The sequence below is a fragment of the Sinocyclocheilus rhinocerous genome, unplaced genomic scaffold (genome assembly GCF_001515625.1).
Source record: "Sinocyclocheilus rhinocerous isolate Xijiao unplaced genomic scaffold, SAMN03320098_v1.1 scaffold1874, whole genome shotgun sequence".
NCBI classification, from domain to species: domain Eukaryota; kingdom Metazoa; phylum Chordata; class Actinopteri; order Cypriniformes; family Cyprinidae; genus Sinocyclocheilus; species Sinocyclocheilus rhinocerous.
Genome location: NW_015626862.1, coordinates 1,738,145 through 1,753,761, shown reverse-complemented (window position 1 = coordinate 1,753,761; position 15,617 = coordinate 1,738,145). Strand labels below are relative to the sequence as shown.

The 15,617-nt window shown below is 35.4% G+C and overlaps 2 protein-coding genes across 2 annotated transcripts in view; one reads left to right on the top strand and one right to left on the bottom strand.

The window, feature by feature from the left end:
* The window catches only part of LOC107716900 (protein broad-minded-like), a 41,570-nt gene extending 28,235 nt beyond the window's left edge, over window positions 1-13,335 (bottom strand). The window contains exons 1-19 of the mRNA XM_016523521.1: window positions 13,128-13,335; window positions 12,335-12,532; window positions 12,089-12,244; window positions 10,867-11,044; window positions 9,853-9,924; window positions 9,619-9,744; window positions 9,137-9,215; window positions 8,922-9,025; window positions 8,736-8,797; window positions 8,480-8,630; window positions 7,814-7,873; window positions 7,389-7,491; window positions 5,610-5,747; window positions 5,411-5,500; window positions 4,417-4,559; window positions 3,637-3,764; window positions 3,031-3,232; window positions 1,515-1,594; window positions 1,210-1,348 (exon numbers count right to left, since the gene is read on the bottom strand). Coding sequence (XP_016379007.1) covers window positions 1,210-1,348; window positions 1,515-1,594; window positions 3,031-3,232; window positions 3,637-3,764; window positions 4,417-4,559; window positions 5,411-5,500; window positions 5,610-5,747; window positions 7,389-7,491; window positions 7,814-7,873; window positions 8,480-8,630; window positions 8,736-8,797; window positions 8,922-9,025; window positions 9,137-9,215; window positions 9,619-9,744; window positions 9,853-9,924; window positions 10,867-11,044; window positions 12,089-12,244; window positions 12,335-12,489 — 2,166 coding nt within the window. The 5' untranslated portion in view covers window positions 12,490-12,532; window positions 13,128-13,335. The remainder of the gene's footprint in view (window positions 1-1,209; window positions 1,349-1,514; window positions 1,595-3,030; window positions 3,233-3,636; window positions 3,765-4,416; window positions 4,560-5,410; window positions 5,501-5,609; window positions 5,748-7,388; window positions 7,492-7,813; window positions 7,874-8,479; window positions 8,631-8,735; window positions 8,798-8,921; window positions 9,026-9,136; window positions 9,216-9,618; window positions 9,745-9,852; window positions 9,925-10,866; window positions 11,045-12,088; window positions 12,245-12,334; window positions 12,533-13,127) is intronic.
* Window positions 13,336-13,692: 357 nt separating this feature from the next.
* LOC107716911 (inactive hydroxysteroid dehydrogenase-like protein 1) overlaps window positions 13,693-15,617 on the top strand; it is a 3,912-nt gene continuing 1,987 nt past the window's right edge. The window contains exons 1-3 of the mRNA XM_016523533.1: window positions 13,693-14,037; window positions 14,173-14,618; window positions 15,363-15,581. Of these exons, the coding sequence (XP_016379019.1) occupies window positions 13,818-14,037; window positions 14,173-14,618; window positions 15,363-15,581 (885 nt within the window). The 5' untranslated portion in view covers window positions 13,693-13,817. The remainder of the gene's footprint in view (window positions 14,038-14,172; window positions 14,619-15,362; window positions 15,582-15,617) is intronic.

The window sequence follows — 15,617 nt, the reverse complement described above, 5'->3', positions numbered from 1 at the left end:
TTATGTTGAAAACAGCTGAGTAGAATTTTTTCAGGTTTCTTTGATGAATAGAAAGTTCAGAATAGCAGCATTTATCTGAAATATAAATCTTTTGTAAATGTCTTTATCATCACTTTTGATCAATTTAAAGCATCCCTGCTTAATAAAAGTATTAATTTCTATAATTTCTTTCAAAAAAAAAAGAAAAAAAAGAAAAAGAAATCATACTGACTCCAAGCTTTTGAATGGAATAGTGTATAATGTTACAAATGCTTTTTATTTCAGATAAATGCTGATCTTTGGATCTTTGGATCTACTCAACTGTTTTAAATATTGATAATCAGCAAATCAGCATATTATACTGATTTCTGAAGGATCATGTGACACTGAAGACTGCAGTAATGATGCTGAAAATTCAGATTTGATCACAGGAATAAATTACATTTTAAAATCTATTCAAATAGAAAGCAATTTTAAATAGTAAAAATATTTCAACATTTTACTGTTTTTGCTGTACTTTGGATCAAATAAATGCAGGCTTGGTGAGCAGAAGAGAATTCTTAAAAAAAACAACTTAAAAATCTGTTCAAAAACTTTTGACTGGTAGTGTAAGCTGATTATTCTTGTAGATTGAAACAAATGTGCTTTAGCCAGTATAAAGAGTATGAAAAGTGCTCTGAGTTGCTGCAGAAAAAACAAAGAGCCACAACAAAAACATGTTGCTGGAGATGGGTTTATTGAAAATGCAAACTGATTGTCTGCCAGCAGGATGCGCTTTGAGAGTGGTAGAACTAGCGGTTTCCCCAGTAATGGCTGTAATCAAAGCAGCTCCGCTCATGAACTACTTTATCAGATAAAATGAAAATGCCATCGAAACTTTTCTGAAGACAGTCCTTTCCCTTCAGAGATACATTCATATAAAACACCCGCGACGTGTTTTGATTTTGAAACGTGCAGTGCTCATGTTTATTCAAGTCAAACTCCACAAATAAATCAATGTAAGGGAAATTTATATAGAAATATCGGAAATGTGTTTAAAAATCATATCACCGTTATTGAAAAAAAATTATATCGCGATACATTTTGATATTGAATTATTGTCCAGCCCTACTTGAGGGTGAGTTACTTTTTCTTTTTTTGAGTGGACTATCCCCTTACTTCAAGTATCACTAGCCACTAATATTACTGTCAGAATACAACACTTTTGAAAGTGGCATCTGATTATAATACCTGTAGTTTTTTGGTGAATCTTGAGAACATGTAGGTGACACACTCATTGATGGCTCCAGTCTGTTGGAGGAGCAGCAGTCCTTTTGGTGTGGCAGCAAAATTCAGCAGATTGTCCAAGAGCATCTCTTCCCAGGCCACCCTGCAGAACCAAGACAAAAGATTCAGCAAGAATGCTAATTATTTCTTGTTCTTGTTGATTTATTTCCACAAAACAGCACTGGCAGGCCAAGCTCAAGTTTAGCACAGAAACAAACAGCTTGTGTAGGAACAAGAGGACACTGGAGGCGTGATGGAGGCATACTCACACGCTCTGCAGCTCCTGGGAAGCGATCGCCGGGGGAGCTCCAGGAACAGGAGTGGGAACTCTCTCCGACATTGAGCTTGTCTGCGGGGAAAGAGAATTCACTGTCAGGCTGGACTGCAACACGGCATTTAAACCCTTAGGCTAAATAATGAGATGGCACGATGAATGCAATGGTGATTCCTCACGCCGCTCCAACTCGCCCTTATGAAGGCAGGGGAACCCTGGGAGGTTTCATTATTGACGGCATATCACTTTACTGCTTCTTCTGTACTCTACAAATCCTCTTCACACAGCCCACAGAATGGACGATCAGCAGTTCTTCCAAAATTAATACTGTTTTGCTTTGGGAACATACACTGTAGGCTCTAAAGCTGCTGTCTAGAATAAGCTAAAAAACAAATGGAGGCTCTATTTTGGCTGTGAGAGGACTGATAATAACAGAATATAAATTTTTAATAGGCAGTTTTTCATGTTTTGGTAAAGTGTCTCACTAAACATGTTTTAGTGAAATTAACACAAATTAAGTTAAGCTTTAAAGCTGAGAAATGTACACCAGGAGAAACACTACTGTTTAGAAGTTGGGGTCAGCAAGTTTTGGCCTTTCTTTTTTTTTAATTAAAAAAGGATACATTCCATGCGTCAAAAGTGACAGTAAAGACATTTACTATAATGCTACAAAAGATTTCTTTTTCAAATAAATGCTGTTATTTTGAACCATTTATTTATTATTTATTTTTGTTTCCACAAAAATATTAGGCAGCACAACTGTTTTCAACATAATAATAATATAAGAAATGTTTCCCGAGCACCAAATCAGCATATTAGAATGATTTCTGAAGGATCATGTGACACTGAAGAGTGGAGTAATGGCTGCTGAAAATTAAGCTTTGCCGTCAAAGGAATAAATGACATGTTAAAAGTATATTCAAATAGAAAAACAGTTCTTTTAAATAATAATAATAATAATAATAATTATTATTATTATTATTAAAAAGAACAAAACTGGAGGCTTTATTGTTATTATTAATATATATTTATTATTATTATTTTATTTTTTATTAATAATAATAATAACATTTCACAATATTACTGTTTTTACTGTATCTTTTATTTAATACATACAGCCTTGGAGAGCATAAGAGACTTTCAAAATCATTTTAAAAAATCTTATCAAAACTTTTGAACAATAGTGTATTTGTCAGTATGAGAAGGGACTGGTCAGACTCCCAGACAAAAATTCATCATACAATTCAGTAAATGATGTGTTCCAGTCAGTGACATGACAACATCAATGACAGACTACATGAGTTATTTTATCTATGGTAAAAGGATTACTTATTAAAGTTACCAAAATTCTGTGCCACTGACCTCATAATACTCATACAACCAGAGACAAAGACAAGACTAAATATGATGAAATCCTGGCTTTTATATAATCATTGACAGGATAACTGGACGACTGTAGGTTTAAAGCCAACAAGTGAGGCCTTAGTGAGGCTAGTGTGTATAAAGGTCACCTTTCTCCAGGCTTTAGCGATGCACTCATGCAGGCTGTATGGCCGTAGAACTTGCAGCCCCTCGCAGGTGTTGTACATCTGCCGACAGACAAAGATGAAGGCCCCGCTCACGGCAGGAGGAATCTCCAGCTCGCTGAACAAATGCAGCTCTTTTGCCAACAGCCTCTGGGTAAACTGCACAACCACATGTGCAGCTGAAATACTGTGTAAATAACGGAACATATTACAATAAAGTAATTATTATACTTATATACCATATTAAAGTACCTGGATCTCTGAATATTATTTTTGTAATAGAGATTGTGCTTTTAACTGCTGGATTGGTATGGCCAAATGAATGGTGGTATACAACCATAGTGGTTGACAAACTGGGCTGTTCTATTCTATTCTATTCTATTTAACTTTTTGTTTCTTTCACAAAGTATGCTGCAACTCATGTCACTGAAGACACAGGTGTCAGAGGTTCCTTTCTTTTATTAAGAAGCTAATTTTTTCATCTGTGCATGCTGATGATATATATGGCACAAGTGCCGACTAGCTCGAGATGACACTAGCAGGAAGAAGAAATAATGAATGTAAACTGAGAGCAAAATTAGATTTACTTACCATTCACCCTCGGCCGAGATGAGACTTCTGTCATAAAGCAGGAGTGATAAACCTCGTTCAGTGGTAGCGATCCTCGCCAGCGTGTCTGCTATGTGAGTCAAGGCACTTTCTAGGGAATTTAATTTGGGCTGCAACAAAAGACAAATTGAAAATGCTTGAGGTGAACAGTATAATGCATATAAAATGCTGCAGATGAGGTCTCTGATGAGATGTTATATAGAAGGTTACGGTTTTATTTCAAGATTTAAATTAACAGGCTTCTTCTGTAGTGCTATAACTGTAAAAAATATTCTGTTTACGTTTTCCTTGATGATACGTCATAGAGATGACATCAATTCCTTTCTTATAAGTTCTGTCACAAAGTTGCTATAGAATCCATCTGACATTAATGTATCATTTGGTCTCTGTTATTTTACAAAATAAAGAATTTATAAAATTATGTACATGTACACTAATTTTCAAAAGGATCTACGGGGATGGCCCTGACTGTAGATACACAGTATGTTGTTATGTTACAATAAACTAATAAAATTCAATGGAATTGATGTCATATTAACATAAAACCTCCATTGTTAGTATATAGATGCCTATACAGTATTTAGCAACTTTTCCTGTTGTGAAGAACTAAAGTGTGAACTACTTGTCTCACTAATTTTTCAATATAAATTCAAAGAAAACAATATATATAAAATTGTAGAATAGGGCCCGGTTTAGAATGATGTCATAATCATGTCTAGACTCTTGATTATGTGCTGATGGGAGTGTTCACATTGTGCTGACCAGCTTTCCTTTGAGTAGGGTGATAACAGGAGCCAGCAGAGTTTCTATAACAGGAATTTGGTAGAGACACTCCACAGCACACTCAGTGCGGTCACACAGGGTCCTTAACACCTCCATCACAAGATTAGTGGGGGACAGGGAGTCTAGAGTATACACACAAACAAACACACACATACACCCCTCTGTGATACCTCGTTAGGAGCTTCAGGACACCCTGGTTGTTATTGGCCTAAAGTGTTACTGCAGAACTCAGTTAAGTGAATGATTTAAAGTGCAGCACAAACGGTCCAGTGAGGACAAACCAAGAAAAAAAAAACAACAACTGGAAAATACAGCCTAACTCTTTTAAAAATGTTATGTGCTTCAATATGTGATTTGTGCTTTATGCTACCTGGTTAAAGCCTGGTTCACCTGAGAATGAGCCACATTTGTAAGACTTTCTTTCCACTGTGGAACCCAAAATGAGAAATGTTGGATGATCTGAGGGTCACTGTTTTTGATGCGATTACAATAGATGGGGATTGAAGGTTTCAAACATTAAAACATGGATATTCTTCAAAAGTGCATTTTTCATTTTGTGTTCCATGGAAGTAAGAAAGTCATAAAGGTTTGGAATGACATGAGAGTGAGTAAACAATAACAGATTTTCATTTTTGGTGAAAATAAACATCCTAATTAATAATCAGTCCCACATAATAATATAATGTTAATTTATAATGTGCAGCCCTGTAAGTTTTCTTGATAAGGCGGAGTAATTTATTCTCCCGAAGAAGTGAGTAAGTTCATTAACCAGAAGAAGATATAACAGAACCTTATCCTAGTACTGAAATAGTAATGGCACTGTGAGATGGATGATTTGACACACCTATTAACACTAACATCTACATAACTACTGTCATAAAACTCACACGCTTAGACTTTAAGACGCAGGCGTGGTTGAGTTTTTGAGTTAGAGTCAATCAGAATTTATCACTCTAGTACTCTTATGACGCACCTGCATGTGTCGTCTCACCGCAGGATGGTTTTGGGTGTTGGTACATGATATTGATCAGAATCACAACCAAGTCGGTCAAAGTTACCGGATCTGAAACAGGCGACAAATTACACATGCATATAGATAGATTAGTGAGTCAGACTTGTTCTTCTCAAACATTACCCACAACCTGGGTTTGTTTCCTACCCTCTAAACCTACCTCTCCGCTTCTTCACTTTAATGGGAAAAAGTTTCCTTCCATTAGTGTACATCACAAGCCTCCCGAGCACGCACAGCGAGTGAATGAAATAAACAAACTCCAGCTCTTTAGAAGTGTAGAGAGTTCTTCGAGCAGGGCCTGAAGGGCAAAACACAAGAACAACTCATTCGCAGAGCATGCTCTAAATGGATTCAGTCATTTGCATGTGACCTCCTGTTTCTAAATTAGCACTGAAATACAAATTTAAATCTTTAAAAAACCTGAGTGCAGAAAGGTTGAATATTTAAAAAGCATTAGAGAAGAAAGTAGTTAGGGTTATTTGCTGCATTCCATGATCAAAAGAAAGAAATATCAAATTATATACTGCATCAAATTTATAAAACGATTAAATTATATTGTTATATAAAAAGCATAAAGAAAAATATTCTTTTAAATATTATTTGAATTTTTAATTTTAACAATTTTTTTTGCATTGTTTAATAATTCTCATGACAATTAAGTACATTTCCTCCACCGATTCTCATAATGCAAAAAAGTCATTCTCAATTATGATAGTATTTATTACTGCAAAGTATTATTTATATTGTGAGTATTGATATGTGGTGGTACACCTCATTTAATTTATGCTGATTTAAATAAACTGCAATTATCTATTGAGAATACTCATTAGGAATAATAGAAATAAATTTTAAAAAGCAACAGTAAAATGTCTGCATACATTGAACTACTGAGAATTTGTGGATGGAAATGTGCTGAATTGCCATGAAAATGATGGAACAATGTAATATATACAGTATATATATATTTAAAAACAAAACGTATTTCATTCTTTTTTTTGTTGTTGTTTAAATGTCACCTGTACAAGTTTCTATGATATTCACCAGTTAGAGATTTTACAAGTGTTTTGACCTTATAAAGATTAGGCAGATTGATTCCACTGAATATGTGACCCTGGAGCACAAAACCAGTCTTAATTCGCTTGGGTATATTTTTAGCAATAGCCAAAAAAAAACATTGTATGGGTCAAAATTATAGATTATAGGATATTAAGTAAAGATCATGTTCCATGAAGATATTTTGTAAATTTCCTAATGTAAATATATCAAAACTTAATTTTTGATTAGTAATATGCATTGCTAAGAACTTCATTTGGACAACTTTAAAGGCGATTTTCTCAGTATTTTGATTTTTTTGCACCCTCAGATTCCAGATTTTCAAATAGTTGTATCTCGGCCAAATATTGTCCTAACAAACCATACATCAATAGAAAGCTTATTTATTCAGCTTTCAGGTGATGTGTAAATCTCAATTTTAAAAAATTGACCCTTATGACATGTGAAATCTGAAGTAATACTACATGAGTAACCGAAGTGACTATTCTGTGGAACACACATAAACTGGCCCTGATCACAGAAACTAGACAAGCATATTTCGAATACCACTGATGTGTTATGAATGTTTTACAACTGTGGGTGGTTTGAAAGTCTGGTAGCTAAGACTTGTGAAAACAGCAGAAGATAACGCAATCAGTCAATACTGTGTATATGTTTGGGTGTTTTTTCCCATGTGAGTCTTCCAACTACAATACAGAACCAGAATTCTGGGAAAGTTCTTCACAATAAGTTCACAAACCCTTGGAATTATCTCTAGCAATGACAATCTAGCTAGTTCACCATGAGAGGACAGTCTGTAACAGCACACAGGGGGAAAACATAAGCCAGGTTGTCAGATAAAGTATGATACTACATGTGCACGTTGTGGGCAAAAGTTCAACCGTACCAATCTGCTGATGTTCCAAGCTGTGGATAATTTCCAAAGTTTCTTCTTTAACTGAACCACAGGAATCAAAGTAATAAATGCACTGCTGCAGAGCATTAACAATCTGGTGAAAAGGATGCATAAAATCCATAATTAATAACTTGAATATATATACTATTATTAGCATTGAAAAAAGCTGTGCATTTTGCCCATTTCATTTAAACCAGCCAGTGAATGTTGATTATGTTTGGAATAGAATATTATCATACTACAATTTCTACAATGTACAGCATGAATACTGTGCTTAGTATTCAGATTTTAGATGTACACCACTAAACATGCTCATAAAATCATGTCATAACAATGTAGCATAATATTGTTTGAAATGTCTATTATACTGTTTTACATAATAAAACTGCATGGTATAACTACATGGTATAACTCACCAAAGACTTGTATTTCCTCTCAAGAAGTCTTAAGGCAACGGTTCTGCTGTAGTAGCCATGCTAGAAGACAATATTTTGACATCAATTTAAAAGTATTACATATAAATATACGTTTAAAAACACATTTTCGTAATCAGTATTTGTCATTTTCCAGTAAACATACCTAAACATCCTGAAACAAAGATAACTTTAAAACTGAATTTCAGAGAATATACTGTATATTGAATTGAGTTTACCTGTTTTAAGTGTAAAAGGTCCGTTCATACCAAGAAAGATAACTATACTTGTGAAGTTTTAAAAATCCAAACTATATCGATAATAGCAAAGAGGAAACATATTGCTGAGAACACTTTCAGAGTGATTTGACAGCTTTTCTAGCTGATGAATGACGAAAAAATATTGACAGGCAATCAAAATCCTTACTAATTTAAAGCATGTGCAGCATGTGTGTGCTTACAATAAACAAACCACTATCATCCATTGGTGTAGATGCTAATATAGTTATTATTATTATAAGAAAAAAAAACTCAAGATATATTCAAGACATGTTCCTTTTTTTCCTGGAACGTAAAGTCAAAATTCAAAAATACTAATTTAGAAAATGATGTGTGTGTGTGTTTTGTTCTTTTGGTTTTGTTTATTCTTTAATAAAAAAAGTTGGCTCACCATCCATTTCTTAAACCAGGTGGCTTTGATATCCAGCAGAGAGATTAAGTGTATAGGCTCCAGGGATTTCTCTGAGCCGGGACTGCTCATGGCCTGTTCAGAATGCAGAGCGAGAAGAGAGAGGGTGTTCTCAATGATTTCCTCCATGTACCTAGAGCACAGGAAAAAAAAAGTCATTCATATTCAAGCCAATCTGACACAATCAAGATATAGGCATACAATATTCGGGAAATGTGTTTGAAATGTGGAAGCTCACTTCTCTGGATGTCGTATCCAAAATGTTGTCACTTCCTTCTGAAAGTCATTCATTAATCGCATCTAGAATGACCAGAAAGAAAGAAACTCATCTTTATACAAGCAAGCGAAACTTTATTCATATTTTTATCCAAGCCACTTAAACTTTATTTAGCTTTATTCATAGGAGGAAGGAAATGTCACATACTTGTTTGAGGAGATGGGCCATATCTGGTCTGTTCGCATCAATACTTGTAGAGCCGCTGGGAAAACTCAACTTATGGTAGAGGAAATGAGCCTCCAAGCTTTTCGCTTAAAAGAGATGTTGACACTTCATGAAAATGAACTGACGGACTGTACATTCACGTATATACTGAATATTAAAACATATTTCATACTGCTAAAATAAGCTTAAGATACTACCTATGCTACTGTAGACATCCTTAGTCACATTTAACGGAGAAGACGAAAATGTTTTTGCAAAAAATTGAAGGACTTTATCCTGTGAAAGCAAAATGACATGTTAACAACAGTTTAAGCATCATTGAGATACTACTATGATACTGTTTTTAATCTATATTCTGAATTAGTTTATTATTAGTTTTTTATTTTTTATACGTTTTAGTCATTCTTGTGTATTTTTCTCTTTTTTTTTATCTACACAGTATATATTAAAAATACAAATGAATATAGCTTATTTTCAGTTTTAGTTATTGTAGTACATCAAGTTAAACTAAATGTTTTTTTTTTTGTTTGTTTTTTCAGTAAACAATTATTTTGTTCCAATTCTCTGGAAACTGCTTGAAAATGTTGGCCCTTGTATTTCCACATTAAGTTGCTAAGGTAACTATTTTGTTGTTGAAGCCATGGCTAAGGTCAGTGCTTATTTAGCACTTATCTCTTACGCTGAGCTCAGGGTCAGGGTCAGTGAGCGCAGCAGAGAGGGTTCGGCGCAGGCCAGTCCAGCTTTCACAGCTCAGGACATCAGAGGGAGGGGCATAGCACAATGACTGCAAAGCTTCCAAGCGAACCTGCAATTAAACAGATCAGGATGACTGCTTCATCTCTGAATCAGAACGACAATTCTCTCTTTCTACAATTGAAACTATGGGAAGTGGGTGTATCAGAGGAGTTTTCACCTCTCGTGGTCTACCGGGGTCAAGCTTCTCAGCGATGACTTGCAGTTGTTCATGCTTGATAAATGCATAGCTCTACGTGTTGAAATCAAAGACATTAGCAGTGTTGGGGAAAGTTACTTTTAAAAGTAATGCATTACAATATTGCGTTACTCCCTAAAAAAGTAACTAGTTACGTTACTTAGTTACTTTTTATGGAAAGTAATGCATTACGTTACTTTTGCTTTACTTTTTAAATCTGGGCTGGGCTTGATTGTTCGGTGAGTAAAACGCAGCCTAATTTTAATTTTTGGGTGAACTAACCCTTTAACACCAAAAGTGATATTAATGAGACTCAGGCTTAAGTAGAGAAAGCTCAACACTCTTCGATCAGCAAAAAAAAAACACACAAATGTTATGTTTATCTAAACTCATTTTTGCTTATTTGTATGGCTGAATTGGATCATTGGATCAGTTGGATCAAGGTCAGTAGCAAAGACATTGGTTAATAAAATGGGATTAAATACATAAAGCATATTTATGCAGGTTTGTGTCATATTTTAAGTTTGCATTTTTAATGTTTTTATTCATTTTGAGGAACGCTGAATCTGTTTCTGTGCTGGTGAGATAAGTAAATACATGTTTATATTTAGTCTAGAACTACAGTAAGATCATGTTCACACACAACACCTCTGCACTTACTCCTGATTTCTGTCACCATGTCAACACCAGAGCTGTCAGTCAATACATGGAAACAAAGTAACTGGAGTTACTTATTTGAAAAAGTAACTCCGATATTTTCTTGTAAATGAAAAAGTAATGCGTTACTTTACTAGTTACTTTAAAAAAGTAATCTGACTACGTAACTCACATTACTTGTAATGCATTACCCCCAACACTGCATTAGTTAGTCATTCAGTCTATAGTATGAATGTACAGTCATAGTATGTGAAAGGCTGAGATAAACAGGATGATATGCTTGTCAAAGAAACAACAGGAGCCTCTGTAACGTATTTAAACTTATACAACAACAACAACCTGATTGAATGAAGAGTCACTGTCAGAGCAGTTGTCAGTGTAATGACTGCTTGACTGCTCATGTTGGCTCTTCCTGTCCATTTCCTCTTTCTTCAGCTGATCTTCCTCGAATTTATTGATCAGTGATTCCACAACCACCATCATGGTCTGTTTCAGAGTCTGCATCATCTGTTTATACCTACAGATTTAAAATAGCACATATGATGCACTAAACTACCCATACTCAGAGATATCACTCTGTAACAATGAAAACATAAATCCAAAATCAAGTTACTTTTATATTTGAATAAATATGAATACACTACTAATGTATCACAGTTTCCACAAAAACATTACGCGGCACAACTGTTTACTGTTTACTTTTTTTAAATCAGCATATTACAATGATTTCTGAAGGATCATGTGACACTGAAGACTGGAGTAATGGCTGCTGAAAATTCAGCTTTACCATTACAGGTATAAATTACATTTTAAAATATATTCAAATATAAACTAATTATTTTAAATTGTAATAATATTTCACAATATTACTTTTTTTATTAAATAAATGGTTGGCGAGCATAAGAAACTTCAAAAACATTTTTTTTTTTTTTTTAAATCTTACCAACCCCCAAGCTTTTAAACTATAGTGTATTTTGCAGTAAACTTAATATATTGTTTATATAATATTTTGAAATAGTTTTATATCCTCTTGTTCTATCTGATTCATTGATGTAATTTGCAATGCTTTATGGGATACGTAGTTCATTTTTATCCTAGAAGACATTAAATACACAGTCTTAAGCCCTTTTTTTTGTGCTTAAAATCAGTTACTGTAATGCTGTTATTCATTCTGGAGATGGTTGGTTGGTTTCAAGACTTAGAGCTTTTTACTAAAAGAATTTTGAAAATGTTTATGGAGAAAATTAATGTGAAAACTGCTGAAATTGAATTTCTCTGAAACCATTCTATATCGAACTACTTGCAAAATTACATTTGTGCTGATATTTTTGCATCATGCAATGAGAAAGCAATGCATCTAGTAAAACATCTTATTAGTTACATCGGAAAACACATGGTACTTTCACTTTCATCATCGCATTTCATCATTAATTTCATTTTCAAAAGATTCCAGACAACATTTACTTTCTCACTGCATTGCATCATGCAGTGAGCAAACATCCACAAAAGCATCTTATCATATCAAGAAACACAAGGTAACAGGAATCATAAAAACACATACTGTGTGGACTCCCTAGTCCTCTTCGTAACAGCATGGGTGTCCTGCCCAGACCCCAGAGCATGACCGTCACCCCTGGTTAAATTCTCAGTCTCTTCTTCAATAACCGCTCCCAAACAGCTCTCTACATACTTCCGCAGATACTTCACAAACTCATAGCTGAAAAACAGAGGGAGGGCATGAAAATGGATCAAACAAACGGTAATCACAGTCAGTCTTAACATGTACTGGAAGAGACATTTCTCTTACTTGTGAAAGTTCTTGTCAGTTTCCTCCAAATGAAGCAGAATCTCCTCAGCACATTCTACCGATGGTGCTCCTGAGATTCTGTCTTTGACACTTTTCAGGAGCTTTCGCAGCAGGCTCTGGAGCTCTGCCTCATCCTCGCTGGAGAACTGAGACATCACTTCTCGGGGGTGTGATCAGCTCTTCTCTACGGGGGATCTCCTGCTTAGAGAAACAAGGTGTTAAGTAAGGTGTATTTGACCTGTAGTAACAGAGGTGGGAAGTATACTCAGTCTATGCAGTATATATTCCCACAAAGTTTAGATTCCTGGAATGATCTTAAAACAGTATTGATGGAGTTTCCATGTATGCTGCACACTTGGCTGCTTTTCATTCAGTATCCGACTCAATCCATTAAACAGTAATATAAATACAAAAATAACGAAATTAATATGTAGCCACAATTTGTATATGTCTATAAAACTAATTTTACACATTAGAGCCATTTCCAAATCATAAGAAACATGGAATCATGTCAAGTGCGGCCAAATCTGATACATATATACATATTTGGTACATATACATAGAGCTAACTAATATAGCTAAAATATTAAATATAGATACACTAATAATAACATTTAGGCTACATCATATCCCTACATCGGAGTAATGCATTATACGCTAGCTAAGTCATTAAATATTATGTAAGTACTTAAAACTGAGCTGTTCAGAATTCAAGTGTTGGCATTTAAGCTTGTATTTTCTCATTAACAAATATACATTCCACATACAGCTCATGGGAAGTTTTGAACATTACCTGCAATAATTTCACAAAATGTCCAAACAGATCAGCTACGTCGCTTCCATAACATTAGAAATCTTTCATAATCGGACGTTTCATAAAGCACAGAGCTCTACATAAATCAGCTTAGCATCCGTTAGCAGTACTGTTTCTATGGAAACAAGCCCAGCTGAGCTGAGGCATCCGCAATAAAACACCAGTTATTTGCAAAAAAAATAAGATTCACGGCACAACCGTATGAATGTATTCCATGTCTAGCAAAGTTTAAGATAGCGCATATTGCAAAAATAACTACGATAAAACCACAGGAACACGAAGAAAGGTGATGTTTGCATGAGTTTGACGCTGGTGTTGATCACGTGACGCGAGCGTGTCACGTGACTTTGGGTTTCCTGATTCTAGCGCATATTGCAAAAATAACTACGATAAAACCACAGGAACACGAAGAAAGGTGATGTTTGCATGAGTTTGACGCTGACTGAAGACGCTGGTGTTGATCACGTGACGCGAGCGTGTCACGTGACTTTGGGTTTCCTGATTCACATGACGTGACAAGATCGAGGAGGAGAATCTGGTGAAATAGTACTCGTATTAACAAACATAGTCAAGCTAGTTGAGAGCAAACTAACTCGTTGAGTGTAAAAGATAGTTGTTTTTCATTGGATGCTAATTTAAAGTAAATAACTGTACGGCTCTCAGTTTATAATGGCCGCTGTTGACAGCTTCCAGCTTTTGTATCGAGAAATTGCCAGATCATGCAGTTGTTATGTGGAAACGCTCGCGCTCGTGGGTGCGTGTTACACAGTCAGCAAGGCTGTGATATTTATGAGGGACTGCTATAGCCTGATAAGGCTTCATTTTATTCCTCGTCTTGTGTACCATAGAGACCTTAGTCAGCAATATGGACAATGGGCTCTTGTATGTGGTAGGTTTAAAAGTGAATAATCATCTTGTTTCATTGTCTAATTCATGCATACTTAATGCATGTTATAATACTGCATACTGATATTTACCTAACTTAAATAAACAAAAATGCCCCTTTTTCCTTGTTTTCCAATAGGAGCTTCAGAGGCAATAGCAAAAGCATATGCAGAGGAACTGGCAAGGCATGGCATCTGTGTGATTCTAATCAGCAGTGACATCAGTAACTTGGCTGACACTGCCAAAGCCATTTCAGACACTTACGGAGTAGAGACCATTTTAATTGAAGCTGATTTCAGTCAGGGGCCCTTGGCCTTCAAACCTATTAAAGATGCCATCAGTGGTAAAGATATTGGATTCATTGTTAACAGCCTGGATGGGTCTCTGGACCACTCGCAAGACTTTACAGACCTCTCTGAATCTGTAGTATGGGATACTATCAATAGAAATATAGTAGCTGCCACTCTTGTCACCCGCCTGGCACTGCCCGCTATGGTGGAAAGGGGAAAAGGAGCAGTGGTCAACATTTCTGCTGGCCGCTGCTTGCGTCCGACTTCCAGAAAGGCTGCTCTTTCTGCATCTACGGTCAGATCTCTACTTGATGTCTACTTGTCCACTCGTTTTCCATCCAGTGCTGCGGTGATCATGTGTTTTTGTAAGCCAACTGGGAAGTTAGCATTACCCTTGTTCTCTTGACAAAATCCCAATAGGATTTTTCATTTGGCTTTTGGATTAATGCTGAAAATAAGCTCCTTGACCAAAAAAGTTAGATTCTTAGACATTTTGCTAATCATGATAACCCTTATTTTGAAACCTAAATACAATCGTTAAAAGTTAAACATAGGCCATAAATGAAATATACTACAGTCACACAACTTAAATGTCTCCAAAAACTAATTCAGTCTTTACTTAAAAAAAAAAACAATTTCTCTGAAAGTTTGCAAGAGTGTGACAATAAAAACAGTGAGGCTGTAAAAGCAGACTAGTGAGTAGATGAGTTTATCAGTTTGGCTTGATGACATTTAATGTCACTGACAACCTTTGTAGCCCATTTAACCACTTGTTAGCAACTAGCAAGTTAAAGCTTTAAAAAAATCACTTAAGGGTAGTCCTGATGTATTTTATGTTTTAAAATAAAACATTTAAATATCTCGAGCTTGTATTAATCACAGACCTTATTTCAGGCATTTAACAATTAAAAAACCAGAAGTGCTAACTTGTTTTTGGGGTTTGGCCTACAAAAATGTCATCCCTGCAGCACTCTATTTACTGTATGTTTCTTATAGATTTTTGTTTTTATGATTCTTCTGTGTTTTAAATTCCCCACAGGCTTTTCTTGATAACTTCAGTCGCTCTCTGCACTATGAATATGGTCATCGAGGAGTCTTTGTGCAGAGTTTGCTGCCTTTTAGAGTCTCATCTCAAGGATCTGAGGGTTATAGTCCTGCTGGCTGGCTGGTGCCAAGCCCACAAGTGTATGCCAGCCATGCTCTTTCAACTCTGGGCGTCTCTCACCGAACCACAGGATACTGGCCTCACACCATAAAGGTAGTCATTCAATCATTGTATACAATGTTTTTTTTT